Source organism: Anticarsia gemmatalis, chromosome 8 (assembly GCF_050436995.1).
Source record: "Anticarsia gemmatalis isolate Benzon Research Colony breed Stoneville strain chromosome 8, ilAntGemm2 primary, whole genome shotgun sequence".
Taxonomy (NCBI): Eukaryota; Metazoa; Arthropoda; class Insecta; order Lepidoptera; family Erebidae; genus Anticarsia; species Anticarsia gemmatalis.
Window position 1 is genome coordinate 4,298,832 of NC_134752.1, and position 19,073 is coordinate 4,317,904.

A 19,073-nucleotide genomic window follows, 5' to 3' on the forward strand; every position below is an offset into this window, starting at 1 on the left:
GATTTATTGTTTAGCTTTAGAGCGATTGTACAAGGTTATATATCATATAGTGTGGATAAAACTATGGGCCAAGCAGGGGAACTACTTTAATTATATTTAAAAATATGAATGCGTGGTCCCATTCTGGTATATGAGCTATCTCGAATATTTTGAGTGATTTTTTACGTCAAATAAGCATTGTTTTCCTTAGCTTATGCTATAACTATGATAGGCGATAATATCAATTACCTTCTTAATTGAAAGTTTAAATAATATATTTTTAGCATGTTACACTTTCTGTTCAAGTTGTTACATAAAAATAAATGTTAAAGTGATAATTATTTTACTTCGCAAAAAAAACTATATGCAAATCTATACTAATATTATCTATACTATCTATACTAATATTATAAAGCTGAAGAGTTTGTTTGTTTGTTTGAACGCGCTAATCTCGGGAACTACTGGTCCGATTTGAAAAATTATTTCAGTGTTAGATAGCCCATTTATCGAGGAAGGCTATAGGCTATATTATTATATCATCACGCTACGACCAATAGGAGCAGAGTAACAGTGAAAAATGTTACAAAAACGGGGAAAATTATGATTGGATAATCTTAAGTGACGCAAGCGAAGTTGCGCGGGTCAGCTATGCTACTATAAAACAATAAGCAGTAATAAAAAAAAATGATTTTGTTTATGTAGCCCGAACTGTTGTTCAGTACATAACTCTTTCATCAATCGGAAAACGTACATTTATTTGAATTCTTTCAACAATATCAATACTCCTCGTTCATTTTCCAACAATCGCACTTAAAGCGATATTCTCAATACAATTCTAGGAAACTTTCCTATCTGAATATTGTGAAGCATTATTAAAATGGGCAAATATGTTTGATAATCTTTTGACTTTATTTTCAATTTCATAGAGTTAATGTACTGAAACAAAATTAAGTGATTCGTTGAAATGATGTTCATTGTTTTTCCTTGTATTGAATAAGCTAAGTAACATACTGTGATGCACAGATTGTGCATTATTATTAGTTTGATTTATTATTTGTTTTATTTCCTTTTAAAATGCTTTTTTAAGCAATTTTAAGCGATGGCATTTTTGATAATGCTACTTTATTTTAAAAAATACACCGAATTAGCAATAACCACCTATTACCTGGTACTAATATTGTTAATGGCGAAACGTAGATGCATTGACCCTTAGGTATACGGGTATGTACTTCATAGTACCTTTGAAGTGTAGCCACAAAAGATATGACAATGTCAAACCATAACACTAACGCTAAACGACCACACCTACAATATCCTAACACGTTTGCCTCAAACTAGTTCAAGTTTCAAACCGTTTCAAATATAGCAGGATGTTCGAAGACTAAGTTATGGCTCGTAATTCGTTTATCGGCGATGTCGTTCAAGCGCTGGATCAACGGTGCACTTTGACCTGAGATAAACACTGTTATATTATACGAGTATACTTAGGAATATACATTTACTCGTGGTTTGGTATTAAACATAATGTATATTTGTCTGCGATGTCTTGCAAATAAGACAGGTAACCCGAGGGTTTGTATGACAATATGTATGGATGTAAATTAAATAAAAGAAGCTTGTAAGGCCGTTTCACTGTAAGGTTGTACCAAGTACATACATACATATAGTATTTAAAATCACGCTTTCATCTCATACGGGGCAGGCAGAAACTAGATAACGGAGGTCGTACCAAGTGGCCCACCCATATGAAAAACAGGGGTGATTTTGTGAAATTAAATAAAGTAAATTTTACTTACCGAATAACGATGTAGACTTTTTGTCTTTGTGGTCTGCTTTTTGTGGAAATATTTTTTAGTGAGTATACGCCGCCACCGCGCGCACAGTACAGTTGGACAACAGCATCGAAATTCTATTAATAAAAATATTTACGGCTATCACATAATTTTTATCGATTATTCCTTTTTATCTCTCTCGTCAAATAAAAAGTTTTTAGGTAAATGACTTTCGGTTTAAAGCATTATTTTAAACTAACTTACTTTGATTTCCTTCTTATAAAATTAAATGAACTTACTAAACAAACCTTCAAATAAATAGTATCATATTTGCTACGCCTAACGTTTATATTTCAAATCCAACTATATATAATGTTTCAAAAGCTAAGCCACGAATATATCGCTAACAGTCTAACACTCCATTTGCTTCCATCGATTTGACTTTGAGTGCATCGAAATCGGCTTCTGGTCTAATCTGCAGTGCATTTCCACCAATTTATGCTGTGAAATTGTTTCAAATCCATTACTTGCTGCCATCGCAATTGAAGATCCGATCTTTATTGTAAAAAAGGAATGGACCTATTTTATAGCTCTAAGACTCTCTAATTGCATGACAAAAATTATATTACATGGGTACTTATGCCATTAGTAGCGTGATTCTCTCAGTCGGTACAGTTGAGTATCGAACATTTTTCATTTAAAATGTATTGCCAAAATAGTTCCTATGACGTCCGTAAGAGACGCTGATCAGATTTTCATACAAAATTTCTCAGTAGATAGCCGGTAATCGGTAGGTGATAGTGGCAGAGAATCGAGCCACATGCTTTCCAATTTTGTTATAAGTGTCGGCAATGGCTGTTCTTGTCATGATCGCTAGCGTGGCTGAGCAGCTTTTGACCATCTGTTCGAACTTATAATTATTTTCAGCTGAAAAAATATTTAATGAATACAAAACTGCGCATTTTAAAATACTTTGATAGCATGTCCAAGTATTTAGTTGTCATCTTAACGCAGACAAAAAAAAAGTCCTAATGAACCTTGTCGTTAAATAGGGTAAGAAATAAAACAAAGTCAATTTTCTTAATGTGCATTACTTTAATATTAAATCGATGTACGACATAAAAAGTTACCTGTACACAGATATTGATTAGTTTTACAATTAAAAACATTAACCAAAGTGATCCGAAAAGTTTTACAGTCAGTCGTTTATATTGAAAATATTGTTTTTAATCAACCGTGTTAATTAAGGCTCTATGTTTTTAAAATTGAAATATTTGATTTGATACGCTCAAAATGTTTTAGTATTTTTTGTTATTTAATTTGTAGGTGACCTTCAGTGCCGGGCGTCTATAGGCTGATTTTAACAATTTTGTTAGTAAGTAGATCTTATATTCAAACCTAAATAATTTTCGTAATCTTCGTCACCATAATTCGATAAAAAGATAACCTAAGCAACGCTTCTTATGGGTTAAGCATAGTTATTTTGTTATCCAATCGTTATATTAATATGTTAAATTAAGCTCTTGTCTAAAAAACGAACACCTTACCGAGAACTCACCATGAATTTGGCTGATACATGATATCATGAATCCATAACTGATGTTTAAATACGTTTAACCTTAGTATGATTTTGGGTACGAACTAGAAGACATTGCTATCAGTATTCCCCGAATCATGATAGCCCAGACGTTTCCATTGTTTGCCTATTAGTAAAGCCGCCACGAGGTGCAAATGGCACGCGCCTACAAATCCTTGACACTATAGAGATGAGTACAAATAAAAGTATTTACTTGTTACAGAATATCAAGCAGCAACATGTAGTGCCTCATTAAAAAACTATAGCTATAGGTAGGTTATTTTTTGGCTCTACGCCCTGTTTCATTATGAGTCCTCAATACTATTCTATTGCTTGATGATCGAGTATTAAAAGTTCAGAATATTTCATGAAAATTATTATAATACTTTGTCTCTTGTTTCGTAAAGGGGAGTATTAAACTCATTATTCAACATTTTAACGAGATACAGAATCAACATCACTACTAACAATTTAAAAACTCAGCAACTATCTTCAAGAAAACTAACAACGAAACCTCGCTCAGTGAACACGCTAACTAGTACACTTGTCGATAATACGGCCAAGTTGAGTGAACCGATTCCCCGTACAATTGGTACTGCAACAACTGCGTTCAGAAATAATCCGGTTAGTGGGAACATCGGAACCGTTAGAGTCGACGGTAATTGGTGCCTAGACATGTCGCAGTCCACTCGTGTCTTGTTAACACGCTGGTAGAACTCTCGGTGTTGCAACGTGACAAGATATCAGAATCAATAGGGAATCAATGTATAAAAAATTCACGTCTGGGGACAAAAAAGTGGTTGGACGTCCACGATAGCATGATTTTGGAATAGGTCTTTTCACAATCACAATCGGTTCTGTACAATATCTGTCTCGGAATACAGGTACAAAAGCGCAAGAACTGAATAATAAATAAAAAGAATGCAGAACACAATAAACATAACTAATTAGACTATTTTGCACTTGTTCGTCTAATTGAAGATATTATAAATGCAGCCAGTGTTATAGACGTGTCTATCTAGTTACGACTGATGTATTCTGTTATTCGAGTAGAATATAAAACATATGAGAACGCTTTGATGAACCAAAATTATTCCAATTCGAGCAATGAACGGCTAAATTTGTAGTTAGCACTTGTTAGTGATAATTTTATCAAATGTTGTAGGAACATATATAAAGGCCGGACATAAGAGTTAGTAATTGAAAGCGTTAATCGTAATTAAGACATGTCACGCCAACTCGTAACTCGATGTCACGCTGCAAGAACCGAACTACAAACTTCTGTTGAACTGTTTCAGCTCTTTGTCTAATGAGAACTCTATGATTATTATAATTCATTTACGATTTACTCAGAAAAGCTAATTTGGTGCTATCAGAAATTGTTAGCAGTACCTTAATGCAACCAAAGCGGGTATTTCCTGTTTCTATCGACTACCAACAACTGCCTAGTTATCGTCAATTTTTGTATGAAAAGCTGTAGCGCGATTTTCTACAGTCAGTACTATGGACTAATCGAAAGTTTGACATTTAACGTGTTCTGCCAAAATAGTTACAACACGTACTTTGGAGGCGCTGATTAGATTTCCAAAATTTCTCGATGACTAGCCGGTTGTCGTTGTCGATACAAGTAGAGAAACGTTATATTATATTATGTAGTGTAGGCTTCCTTAGCAACGGGTTTTCAATAATGTAATCTAATTGATATTAGTCGCTATTTGCCAAATATGAGTACCTACATATAATGATTGATATGAGATTGACCATTTCATTGTCCAAATAAATAATACTTATTTTGTATCGAATTTGTTGCTAAGTATAATAAATAACCAAATCAAAATGAATAACTTTGTTTTTGGCCAGTTGTCAAAAAACAATATTTTTACGAATACATAGATTGATTACAAGGACATCCGATTTATCGGGTATTCATTATTTGAGGTAATTTTTCTTATATTATGATTATATTTTCAATAATCGTAATATTTTTGTACGTAATTCATCAAATTGTATGTAATCCTTAATTTGTTTTCTATTAAGTAAATTGCTAATACAAAATAGATGCACGTCAAATATTTCCGTTTCGGATCATAATATAATACAGAAACTGCGGTTTTGTTTGCGTGAATATCGGAATTTTCCTCGAAAGTGAAGAAAAGAATGCTGGTGGAATTTTCCACAGGAATTCCTTATTTTTTCGCAACAAAAAGTAGCCCTTATCATAGCTTGGGGATAAGCCTTAACGTTTTTATATAAAGCAAACGTCTTGGCTGTAAATGGGTGGAATCATTTCATATTTTTCTTTGTTTTGTGTCGGATAGTGGCCAAATCTTTTGTCTGCGGTTCAGCCGATCATAGATCTCTGTCTGAAAATAATACTAAGCCGTAATAGCTATTGTCTGATGACATGTTTTGAAGAAATACGTTTTACTGCAACATGCTCCGTTCGATTTTTTGACAAAATAAATTGAAATATGAGAACGTCTACAAGAATCAAAACCACGAATGTTTGGCTCAAGTGTCGCGTTTTCTATAGTTGAATAACTTCATTCATAAAATATTCGAAGGTTTCGGAAACCTGATGAAAACTAAAGTTTAAGTTTAGTTTGGGCTTGTATTAAAAGTTACAAGATTTTTAGATTCGGATCACAAGTTTCCTTAAATTGCTTTGCGTTAACCATGTCATGAGAATGCAACGCTTAAAAAAACTTGTAAGCCCAACGTTATCATAATAAATGATAGTTTATATAACAAGAGATAAACTATAATCATTCATATCTTAATCAACGTGTTGCCGTCAGTGTATTAGCACGTTACATTGATTGGTCGCCGTGTTCCCTCCAATATTGTCTTGTTAGACTTGCCTCTAACATAATAGATGACATGTACCGAGTCTAATATAAGATGTACGAATACATGACACAGTTTAGTCTGGGATTTGTGTTACATGTACTATATTTGTTATTAATACGGGTGTAGTATATTTTTGGCCAGTAAAGCTTATATTTTTGTATTGCTAGAAGTAGATTTTAGTGGTGCAGTCTTGAGAGACTATGAGATTGTCCGCGATACATTGAGGTAAGCCCCAAGGTAGAGGGGGCTATCTAAACCTATGCTCATCTTCCGGTCGGTCTCTTGTACTTGAACACGAAAGGTTTCAGATTATAACAAATGTATTGAAGTAAAGATTGTTTATTATAGCGAGAGATTTGCTAGAAATGTTTTATGACATGAGATTAATTATGTTTTAGCTGTATTAAGCTTTGTAAAATAACATCGTAACATATTAAACACCTCATGTAAGCATATTTTAAACGAAAACTCGAAGAAGGTCAATTGTTATATTACTTACTAGTATTATTAATTTTCAGGTTATATCCATGTGATATATTGCCTTAAAAATGATAACATAGAGCCTAATTAACACAGTGGTTGATGTAAACGCAAATACAAACTACAACCACTAATTAACCAACAAACATAATTTGTAACATAATTATTTACGAAATAATTATTTGTAAAATAATTATAATTATTTAACGTTCTTATGTTTCGTAACTAGTAGACACAAAAAGGATTTCAACTTTAGGCCCAGACAGAATTTACGACGACAATGTATGAATTATATTCAAGGATTGAAACACAATAGAGAGTTTCGTTTTCGCTTGAACAATCGAAGTAAGTCTCGCAAAGGGTCGTGGATGCTTTTGTTTTATAGAAATAAAACGTAATAGGTTACACGCGTTGTATAAATTGTCCTGTAAAACCTGAAATAAATACTAAGTAGTATTTTGTACTTGACGATTATTTGTTTTGTGATTCGGTTGTTTTATTGTATGTGTTGCCTCGTGGCAGATGAAGACGAAGGTCACGCAGGCACGAGTCATATTCATATGAAGTTAGCTAGTCTTGTTAATATACTGAAAATTATGATGATATACGCAGATAAAAGAAATAAGTTCTCCTTGGCTTCGGTACTAAGATGGAGTTGGTCTGTGTACAAATAGGAATGCCATGGATATTGTAAGTATCGCCAAACATCGCTTGCATAGAACGATTTTTGCGTGGTGTGACCAGTATCTCGATTCTCTACCACTATCGCAGCTATCAACATTTTGACATTTACAGTGTACTGCCAAAAAAGTTTCTACAACGCCCGCCAGAGGCGCTGACCGGATTTTCATACAAAATTTATCGGTGACAGGTCGGTTGTCGGTAGTTGATAGTGATAGAGAATTGAGCTACAGAGAACAATTTTTGCGCGACGGCAATGACTATCATACTTCGATCGCCCAATTAACAGATCAAACGATCGAGATCTCTCTGCATGTGCGTTGTTGTTGTGTGAACGAACCTTATATTTTATCGTAAAAATGAGACCGATAGAAAAAAATCGTAATATTAAATATCCCGTACGACACAGATTATTCTCTCATTACAGTACAAACAAATCGTGGAGCGTCAAAGGCAGATGTTCGTGATCACGGTAGCACTCGTATTAACTCGCGCCTGCAGGATATGAGCCAACATGATTGATTTGTACCGAAGCGGAGTGTTTGTGTCTGTAATTTGTGTTTTATGACATGTATGGATGGAGGATGTATATTTGTATGAATGCAAGTGAAAACACGGATTCGGTGGAGATTTTTGCAATGTAGGCTTTTTAGAGATTATGTGTAGTAAATAGTTGAAAGGAAACGGAGGAAATCTTTATCCAGCAGCGGCCCACATATCCCACTGCTGGGTAAAAACCTTCTCCGTTTATTACCCCTTTATTATTTGGTAATATTTTATTTTTTACCATTTTGACCATAATACCCTTTACATGTTATCACGTTATTCTACAACTCTTAAACTGTTTAAAACTGAAGACGTAGTTTACGGTGCAGATGGCATCTTTAAGTAAAAAAAGTTAATGTGTGGTTGATTCGTCAAAGTTCAATTTAAATAAACTTACCTGTAGGTGGAGTGATTTCTGGTAACCCTGTATATTTTTTCGACGTAATCCTGTCTGAGCCTAAGCCCTTACGTATTCAACAAACAGCACTTTTAGTATCAAATGATATTTTAATTAATCATTAATTCTAAACTTCCATGAGTTACATTTACATACTTAAACGATGAAAAGATACAAATAAATTATAACTAGGAACATAGGTATAGTTATTTACAATGATAAAAATTACTGAGAAAATAAAATTAAATATTACTTTAGTAAATACACTCGACTCGTTCTTTAGGAATTCTCCCAAACTTCTTAGAAAGTTCTAGTTTATGAAGAGCACTTGAAAATACAAGTATGTTAACAAATAAACAAAGGATTTGCTCCATATCACGAAACTGACATAAATTGACGGAGAAACGAAATAATAAAATACCAAGTCTGGCAGCCAAGCGGTCTACACAATATGAATCTGAGAGAAAATTAATATATTACTACACAAATATAACAGCTCTGAACAAATTCACAAGGGGAACAATGTGAATACATAAAACAAGCTGATTCGTTCGGCATACAAAACAATGCTTAGTTGTCAAAAGGTCAACACAGTATAACAAAGTTTTAACAACGATCCATCTCTCAATTCACAACAGAAGCAGAGGTACGACCACACCGTCTTTCTGTGTCTACAGTTTGAAAACTGCTCGCAGTACAATAGGAAAGTTTTCAATTAATATCACAGTTTCCGTATTTAAAAGTAGAACATTACAAACTTCACTAGTTAGTCTGTGAACTATATACACTTCACTACACGATTCAACTAGAAACAGTAAGTTCTAGATACGTCTGAACACTGGCTTTTATCTTGTTGTCACCCGAAGTAGTACTGTGCGTTGGAATATCGATATAAACTCCTCGTGTTAGAGTCCGTTTCAGTTTGTATTTGAACTCTGGGTAGAGTTTTGACCGCAACTCCGCGCCCTAACGTGCCATGCGGCATAGTTCGAAGAGGCATTTCTATGGGGAATTCGGCCACCTGTCCGTACATATTAGTGCTCACGTGTGGATACGTGTTCGGTACTGGTCGACCGACGTACTTATTGATTTTGGGACTAAGAGCAACGTTGGTGTATTGAATATCTTGCTTGATGCCTGAATCAACAGAGTCGACGGGTCCGGATAGGCTGGTTATGTTAATATCGTTGTCTACTTCGGATATGCTGTCGTTGAATCCATTGGGTATTTCGGTAGTGGCAGAGACGTCTGGCCCTTTTGGTTGGTCGGCTGTTTGTTTGTGCATCACACAGCGAACGACGCCGAGGATGGTGCACAGGAGGAGAGACACTGCGACGGCTGCGATGATATACACGTATATCATGTCGAATTGATCTGCTGAAGAAAAATATATATTATTCAAACGAAATAATGAGTCTTTATATTTTTCAAGACTGTCCAACCATTTTGATGGTTCTATAAATAAGGTGACCGAACTATTGCCGTATAATAATATGCCCCGGATTGTCCCAAAACATCAACATGGTAATCGTAATTGAGTGTCATGATCAGCAGTTACATACTACCACTGGGGCCAAAAAGTCAATGTTTATATTTGTACACGTAACTAAAGAGTTCATATTAAATAATAGCCAGAATTATGAATTTAACTTGAGGTCGGCTGTTTATCAAAAGTCTGCAAGGTGCAGTGCTATTTGGCGCTATTCCAGTAGCCGGACTGCTTAGTTCCCTCACATAAATTTTTGCATAACCTACGCATTGAACTTAAAAGTTTAAAGCGTCAGCTATTCTTCACTGGAGACTATCTAAAACCTCTTATTGGTCTCTTTTCAAAAGTTAAAATCTCAGCAGCGCTAACTTTTAAGCTTGTGTCGTACTTTTTATTCTAGAATGTGGCTAACTTCAAATGGGATCACTCATCCAGAATTTGAAGTGCCTCTGTTTAAATATCATATGTTAAGCGTTTGTATATTGTATTTATGTTGTTACTCGCCTCAATAATTGTAGATTAGCGACTTGGTCATGAAGTAATCATAACGTTCGTCTTTCCGTTGTTATTATAATTTACAAAGTCCGAAGAAAATAGAGAATTTAACTGCAAAAAGTTAAACAAATGCCATCATTTTACTTCAATAAATTATTATTATTATTCTAAAAAAGCGATTAAGAGTACAAAAACTAATCAAAAACTGTATATATTATAAAATAAATGAACGTTTAAAACTGCCTGTAACAAGTAAGTGAGGCCTATATTTCTCAAAAGGTAATATCACCTAAACACTTATCTCTGTTTACGCAAAGGGTAATTATGCATACTGCTGAGTCGCGCACGTAAACTTGCTCCGTTAAATTGGGTGGATTCAATAAAGACCCTTGAAATAACTAATTGTGTTCGTAAGAGCCATAAATTGCAATGCCATAGGATAGAATGTGTAATAGTTTGCATGTATTGTGTTAAGTAAATGTATGGTTTCGCTCGACAGTAGGCTTTTAGTGGGGCTGCCGCAATTTTGTTATCTGGTATATTAAATTAAACGTAGTGAGCATACATTACTTCTAATGACAACAGTTAAATATGAGAAAAAATTAACCATGTTACACTTTACCGTAGATACTAATTTGCTTTTGATAAAAATCATAAAGAACTAAGAATCCTTCAAAGAGTTTCCAAAGGTATCAATAATCGTGCTACAGGAAATAACTATGTAAAGATCAAATAAGGAATTTTATGCATGTAAGTGCACAATACATACAAATATGGTATACTAATCCTTAAAGTCGTAACAGATATCACTAGAGTTAAACCGATAGCCAAAATTGTCACTAGGCATTGTTCCAAATTGCCGACTGCTAGTGGAATAGAACTCACTACTAGCCTCAGTTACAACTGCCAACACCAATTTGATCGGTATTGTTTTGTACATGTTCAACGACCAGCCGTACCCCTGTCTATATTGTATGATGGGTAATTTATAAACTTGCCTCTGTGAACAGTATGTAGTATCAATATACTACTGCTTGCATCACAAGAGCAAGTGATAACGAGGACTCGAGTCAACTTGGGTTTTATAGTCTGATAAGTTAGTAAAGAGAATGGCAGGCACGATTTATTTAGAGTGTAATTATTAATCCGCGTATTTTCTATGAAAATAAATTGTACCAGACAAGCATTCCTGCATAAGAAAGTGGGTGAATGTCGTTTTAAATCCAGAATTTTGCTGACTCTCTACTAAATAATACTAAGATTGCGGACTGTAGTTCTTGAGATTTCATTAAAAAAATCCTGGAGTTAATAATTTGTTCTACTACTATAGGAGGTACGTTCGGGATGTTAAAAAAGTACCGCTTCTATTAAAAAAAGATATTCAAATAACTTGAGATACTCACTCAGTCAAAATTATTACTGTCCCTTGTTATAATTTAAAAATTCGATAAGAAAAAAGTTATTTTGGCTCTAGGTATTAGTCTGTTACATTTACACGTTTAAACTGCAGAATTAATCTGCTAAAATCGAACGAATCAAATTACATTCCGAGTATAAAAACTAGAAGCGCGTAATCACATTTTAACTACAAACGCTTTCTTGTTAGAGGTGTACCATAAGCCTTAGAGTTTCGAAGAGGATATTGCCATATAATCGTGTGAGGAACTAGTTTCAAAGCTGTTTACCAAAGGGAACGGAGGAATGTTTAATGTATCTAATTTAGTTGTGAGGTCTGTCTCAGTGCGAGAGAATTGGCTTCACCATACAATTGTGGTCACATTGAGATGTTTGTGTCACGTGATCTTATGAATAATTCATATTGTTTGCAATGTTTTGTTTTGGTTGAATGTATTTTTGATTGGATGTAATGTAGGTAGGTAGGCATGGTTAGACAAATTTGGAGAAACTCTATAATCATAATAAGACGTTGTTTGCAAAAGTTAATTGAACAGTTGCGCACTTTTAAAACATTTTCAAATTATTCAATTTAAAGTTAAGGCCAATTTTATTAATCTTTCACGCCAAAACAAATAGAAAACACTACTAAATAACCGACTTGCAAAAGACCGACAATCTTTATATCAGAGAAAAAGAGGAACGAATACATACGAGTATAAACTTGAGTTAAATTTCTCAAAAACATTGATTTCTTTCTTTATGACAGTTTCAAAATAATTTTCACTCTCCTGCTCAACCAGATTACTACACGTATTTATGTATATACATACCATCTTTAGCCAAATGATGTCTCGGAGGTGATGCAGAAGGTTGTTCCTTGGTGATAGTGGTGTCGTTTAGACTGGTGGACATGGAAGGTCTTTGTGGTGGAACTGCTGCTACTGCTGGCGCCGGAGGTACTGCTGACTCTCCCCACCAACGGTCGTTGGTCTCATCTGAAACAAATTAGCACGTTAGTTTTGTGGACCTTACACTGGTTGCTGTCTTATTTTGTGTTTATATTTATCCGTCTCAAAATTGTGTGATATTTGTTAGGTAGGACCAAATATCTTTAGAAGAATTTGATTCTTAGACACATACTTTTGGTTATAAAAGTTATTAAGGATAAACACTAAACGATGTGACGAACGATTTGGACACCGATCCGAAAAAGTGGCAGGAAATGGCTGACGATAGAGACCGTTGGAGGAGTTCGAAGGAAACCTTTGCACGACAAAGGTTAGAAAATAAAAAGCCTAAATTATAATAATATCAATAAACCTTATAGAAGTACTATTTCTTTCCAAGTATTAAGTGTTACTTAACGCATTAAGTAATACGAAAGTGTATCATAGTTTAACGACACAAATTAAGTGTATACAAGTCACCAAATCTGTTCCGGAAACGTATGCATCGAAATACAATTTACCAAAACGCTTTTGTTAGATAAATTTCCTCATAATATTGCTCCCTTCACAAATATAAAAGATGAACTATCCTCAAAAGGTTTTTTATTATCTTGTTCGATCCTTCAAAGTGGCGAAAAGAAATTGAGATATTGAGAAACACTTGAGATTGATAAATATAAAGTATGAAGAGCCCTTAGTGAAAACAACGCAGACATTGCATGCAAAAAATATCTTAAAAATATAAAAAAAAATATGAAACCTTTAATTTTTTTTTTGTTGCTATCGATAATTTATAAAACACGACCTCAGACACAATGGACTTGCATACATATATACGTAAAATCACGCCTTCTTGCCATATGGAGGTAGGCACAGATCAGAGAACACCACTTGGTACGATCATTACAAACTTCTTTTGCTTCATTCTCATCCATACATCTTGTTATACAGGACCGCTGGTTACGAACACGGTTACGCACCTAACCTTTTTGCTAGACATCACCGATACACTAAGATTTCTAGAGTGAGATTTACAATTTTAAAAAGTATTTTTCAATATCCATTTAAATTCATAGAGTAGTAAATAATAAAATTAATGTAACCCATTAATTTCCCACTACTGGGCAAGAGGTCTTCTGCCGTAATAAGGGAGAGGTTAAGCCATGAGTAATGAGTAGTAGTATAACAGCATTAAAATTTAATTCAGTTTTTAATAAACATCCAATTTCTAATAAAGCAGATGTCTACCGATAAAACAAGAAATCTATGAAAGGTTCGTTAATAAGTTTGAAAATGTTTTCTTTGAAGTTTTCTCTTGAAGCGAAACTTAATAACCGGATATCGAAGACAAGCAACTGTAACATTTCAATGAAGGAAGCAATTGCCTTCGCTGCAAACTTGTTACGTTATATCTTCGACAGATATTAATAGCTTTGTGGATAACATTATATATATCTTACTGGGGAAAATACTCATTTGTAGGATTGATTTGATTTGCAGTCAAATAGATCGAATGACAAGCTTAAACTTGCAGAGGTTAAGATATTCTATAATTGAATCTTTTAGTACCCATTTAAGTATTCACTTGACCTATTTTGTAGAGTATTTAAAAACCAAAGTATTTTGAGGTTCTGCAATTTCTAAGATTTATTGTTTACGATTCTAACTTCTACTCCACAAAATGTCGCTCCCTTGCGTATATATACACATTTGCTTAAGTCTATGTAGAAATACAAGTCGTGTTTTACTTCCATTTCATAATTACCCCTAAATTTTATTAGCCATTACAACTTTCATAAAATACGTCTCTCTGTGAGAGGCCTACTCCACAGTGAACTGAATAATTTCTTAATCTCTGAGATAACATTCTGCGAAATCATGAAAACAAACCGAATCTTGTCGAAACGCTGCGTCATTTTTGCACTAAACCGTACTAAGAACATTACTAATAGAGTTAGAATATGAGTCGTCACGAACGGCTGTCGTCTCAAGAAAACCTTTTATCCCATAATCCGTTTTTACACTGACAAAGCAAAGAACCGTCCTGACACGGAGCCAAACAAATCCTCGTAGATTGCACAAGTCCAAATTAAGAGCGGATTAAGCAAATTTCTTCGTTTGTGTCCCGTTTCCATACACTTTGAATGTTGAATAATACACTTAACGGGAATGATTTTGATTGTAATCTTATGCTTACTGCGTAATTTGTTATTATTTGATAGAAATTGATTGATAGATTGGAATAAATTGATTCCATCTTTCAATAGCGTAATCACAAAATAGTTACTCAGGCAGGAAAATAGTGAAAAAGAAAATCTTTTATCGAATTTCGGTACTAATAGCACTTATCTACAGATCCCTAAAAAGAAACGTTTTTAATCATTTTAATAAAATTTGCCTACCAAATCCCTTAGCTGAAATCTCAGCAAAATATCTAGGCTTTAAAAATTATCTTCGTCTGCAGACGCACTCTGCTGCTAATATTCACTATTACGAAGTCTTTTATTAATACGGAGAGACATCAAACGCGCTTTCTTAATGTGCCAAGTACTTGTCAAGCTTACGACGAAAGAAGTTTGAAACATATTTTTCATTTTAGCAGGACTTGGTCCGTTTGTTAGTACTATTGCTTATTTTGCAGAATATTTTCCGGTTTATTTTAAACAAGACAATAATATATATTGTTAGAGTCAAGCTTCAGTACAAATTGAATTCTTCAATAAATTAAGGACACATTTGTTTTCAATTAATTTTGCCGAAAATATGATTGGTGTTTGTAACAAAAACAATCAATCAACTAGGAGCAATTTGCGGAAAAAATGACCTTCATACTTCTATTCGATATCAATATTCAGACTTGGCTTATTATTATGATTAGATTATTATTACAGGGGCGAAATAGAATCTATTTCTTTACTAAAAATATTATCTTTTAGGTGAAGTAAACACATAATAAAACTATGATTATCTTTCAAAGATATGATTGTTTTGACCAAGTTAAGCAAGATATTATAGTTTGCTAAGAGTATAAGCCAGATTTAGGAAAAATAGTTTCTACGACGCCTGCTAGAGGCGCTGAATCGATTGTTATACAAAATTTCTTGATAGCTAGCCGGTTGTCAGTAGTCGATTGTGGTAGAGAATCGAGTTACAGTAGCAGTGCCTCGATTCTCTTCTTCTATCGACTACTGACAACCGAACTGTCATCGAGAAATTTTGTATGATAATCGGATCAGCGCCTCTGACGGGTGTCGTAGGAAACATTTTGGCAGTAAGTACATTCTAAATGTCAAAATTCGATAGCTAGCCGGTTGTCGGTAGTCGATAGTGGTAGAGAATCGAGGTAAGGAAGGGAAACCGAAAACGTAACTAACACTACGCCAAGAGAATTTATACTCTTCTAAGATTGCTCGTCATTGAGATTTATCCGTGGCAAGTTTACTACACCACCTTTATGTGTTAGCTATAAAACTGTACTTCGAGAGTTTCCATTCATGAGATTGTTGCCAACATTGGCTTTATAGTTTTCCCTCCCAGTTTCCTTGTTTAGGGATACCGTGATGATCGTAATTTGTTTAACTACTTCAAAGGGTTTGTTTGACCTATTATCTTGATCGCCGCTATTAGGAAGTCGATCATTGCTGTCAGTGTTGCTGCTTAGAAATTATACTGAACAATTATATTGTGATATTGAGTGAGATATTTTATTGTTGTTTTGAAATTATTATGTATTTAAATTTGGTCTTGCTTCAAATTTATGTATATTCTAATGTTTATACAGGATATTTATACATTCTAAATCTGAGAATATTTTACGAAATATATTATACAAGACAAGAATACACATTATGTTATGGTATCGTTAATATAAATATATAAACTGAAAATTCTGTCTGTCCTCTATGATGTCTGTCATAAGATATAACGAGAGAACTTGGCACAATTGAGGTCTTAAGTCTTCCGTAAATATATTCCTTGTCCCCTCCATTTAAGAAATATGTAGGATCTCATTGTTGTTGCTCATATTTTTTCGGAGACACAAAAATATTTTCCCCTCGTCTTTTATATTACTGAATATTGTTATTTCTGATTATTTTCCCACAAGAACAATAACCTATTTCGCTAAATAGTTTTGACCTACAGAACTTTTAGATGTTATAGAAGTAGAACAAAAATATTTTACAAAATAGCTTAAGTTTCAAGACAACAATTTGTTATTTTTTTTAAATACCACAGACGGGAGATACAAACACTTTAATTTAACAAGAGTCTTATCTGTCGGATTTTAACAAAAAACTAATTTTATCTTTTGAAGCAGCTACTTCTGTTTCCAAGCACCAAGTGCCTGGTCCCTTAATAAGTTCAAAAAAACATAAAAGCACTTACCGACATCATCGTGCTCAAGATCGGACACGTCGTGAGCAACCTCGTCCTCTTCAGGGGCACTCTCGTACTTCTCCTTTAGCACCGTACGTGGAACTACAAAAGAAAATGCACTTTAAACACCTACAAATAAAACACATTTCAACTTGTTACAAATTACTCTAGGATTCATCAAGGGGATGTTAATTTTAGACTTTAGGGTGCTTCGCGTTTTAGAGTATTTTTATTTTTCAAGTGCGACAGACGCTTTATGTGGCGTAGAACAAGCAGTTTCAGTCGAACGTGACCCGTTATCTTTGGCGGCTTTATTTTTTCACTAAATCCCCGCTATTTTATATTATCTCGAGATTTTATTTTGGACTCTTATTGAGTTTCGGAGACGGAGGTTTGACAGCTTTATATACGTTTGTGTTCGTCGATTTATATTTTGTACAACAGTAGGTACTTGTAAAAGAAATATTTGAATAGATAAAACGCCGAAGGGAATGACGAATTCACGAAATGTATTTTGTTGAAGACGTTTCGGAGGGACGACCTTGCTTGTAAAATAAAAAGGTTATCTTTTGATACTAGTGGAATTAGATTAAAAGTATTGAAAACGCGCCGTAAACTGATTCAATGGATTGTATAAAATAAACAGTTTGGATGATTAATATAACAATAAGCTCTGTAATGCCTTTTGGAATGTATTTGAATATTATTTTATGTTACGAAATTGATGAATGAAATTTTCATAATATCTCTTTGTTATTTAAACTAAAATATATCGTCACCCAGAACTTTATAGTTTCTCACAAAGACCACCTGCTAATTTTCAATTTACACGCAATTTAATGTATAACAACTACTTATTTTCAATATTGTTATTAATATTAAACTAGCCTACATACTAAAACTACCTACTACTTAAACCAAGTTAATCTCTCACACAAAAAAAACTTCTTAGAAAAACATAGTTTGTTACTAACTCCATTTAAAAAATTAACATGCAAAATTAATCAAACAAGATATTCAATCTTCAAAGAAACATCGTGCTTCGGATCTTAAAGACGGCGTCAGATATTAATTAATTCTAGTCAATCTACAACATCTCATTTAAGAAGCCTTATAACAACACAACACAGACCTAGGGTTCAAGTATCTTTACTTTGGTTCTATTAAATAGACTATTTTAGACTCATTAACGACAGAGAGGCAAAATTGACGCTTTGTAAATGTCGACGTTTTTAGTAAGCATTTATGTTATTTATAGTGTACATACCTACTTTTGTAGAAGACGTTACCGTTTGTATTACCATTGTATCGACTGAAATATCAAAACGTACATTTAACAGTCTTACTGTTATTTTACTAGATAGTAGGTCGTAGTTTTTTTATTACATTGTTTAAATTTTATGTTCCTGGTTCTGGTAAATAGTAATAGAATCAGAACTATGATTTGAGTCGTTCAGAACAAAATAGAGCAGGTTTATTAGGTCATTGATAATACTATAAAACGGGTTAACGGAACCACTAAATTTTCTTTAAACAATATTTTTTAAAGCTACAATAAATCATCAAATATATTTGACAAATCCAATATATCCAAGCAAATAAAAGAAAATAACATTCCCAAAATAATGAACGTTGAAATATTACAATACATTCCCGAAACGGAACGTAATTTAGCATTCTTCGGAAACGAATATTTCTTGAATGCAGTAAACATGCCCCAAATAAGTATAAATATTCTTACGAGTACTATAAGAGGTTAACTGAGAGAAACGGGCTTCTATATTGCTCGTATTCGTTATGTTAGGGGCCTTGTAATACTTGTGCACTATTAGGTACAGCCCTTAAGCCTAATACATGATGCTATAAGCTTACAAATTGGGCCTACGCATTTGTCGGGTCAGAAACATTTGTACAACATATACAAGTATTATAAATGTAGACATAGTTTAGCTCATATAAATGGAATTTATTTTAAAATATAGTAGCCAATCACGAAGAAATCAGCTGCGTCAAGTACCATCAAAATAAAAGCTTCAATCAGATAGTCGAATGTGTCAAAAGCCTTACTAAAATCTAAAACGGCTCT

At 33.8% G+C, this 19,073-nt stretch overlaps 1 protein-coding gene across 3 annotated transcripts in view; it reads right to left on the bottom strand.

Moving 5' to 3' along the window:
• Positions 1-8,181: 8,181 nt before the first annotated feature.
• Positions 8,182-19,073, bottom strand: part of LOC142974600 (uncharacterized) — a 100,307-nt gene continuing 89,415 nt past the window's right edge. For 2 of the 3 annotated variants that reach the window (XM_076117036.1, XM_076117034.1), the window contains exons 7-9: positions 16,997-17,089; positions 12,494-12,658; positions 8,182-9,658 (exon numbers count right to left, since the gene is read on the bottom strand). In XM_076117036.1, coding sequence (XP_075973151.1) covers positions 9,138-9,658; positions 12,494-12,658; positions 16,997-17,089 — 779 coding nt within the window. In that variant the 3' untranslated portion in view covers positions 8,182-9,137. The remainder of the gene's footprint in view (positions 9,659-12,493; positions 12,659-16,996; positions 17,090-19,073) is intronic. The other variant, XM_076117035.1, reaches the window with a different exon arrangement.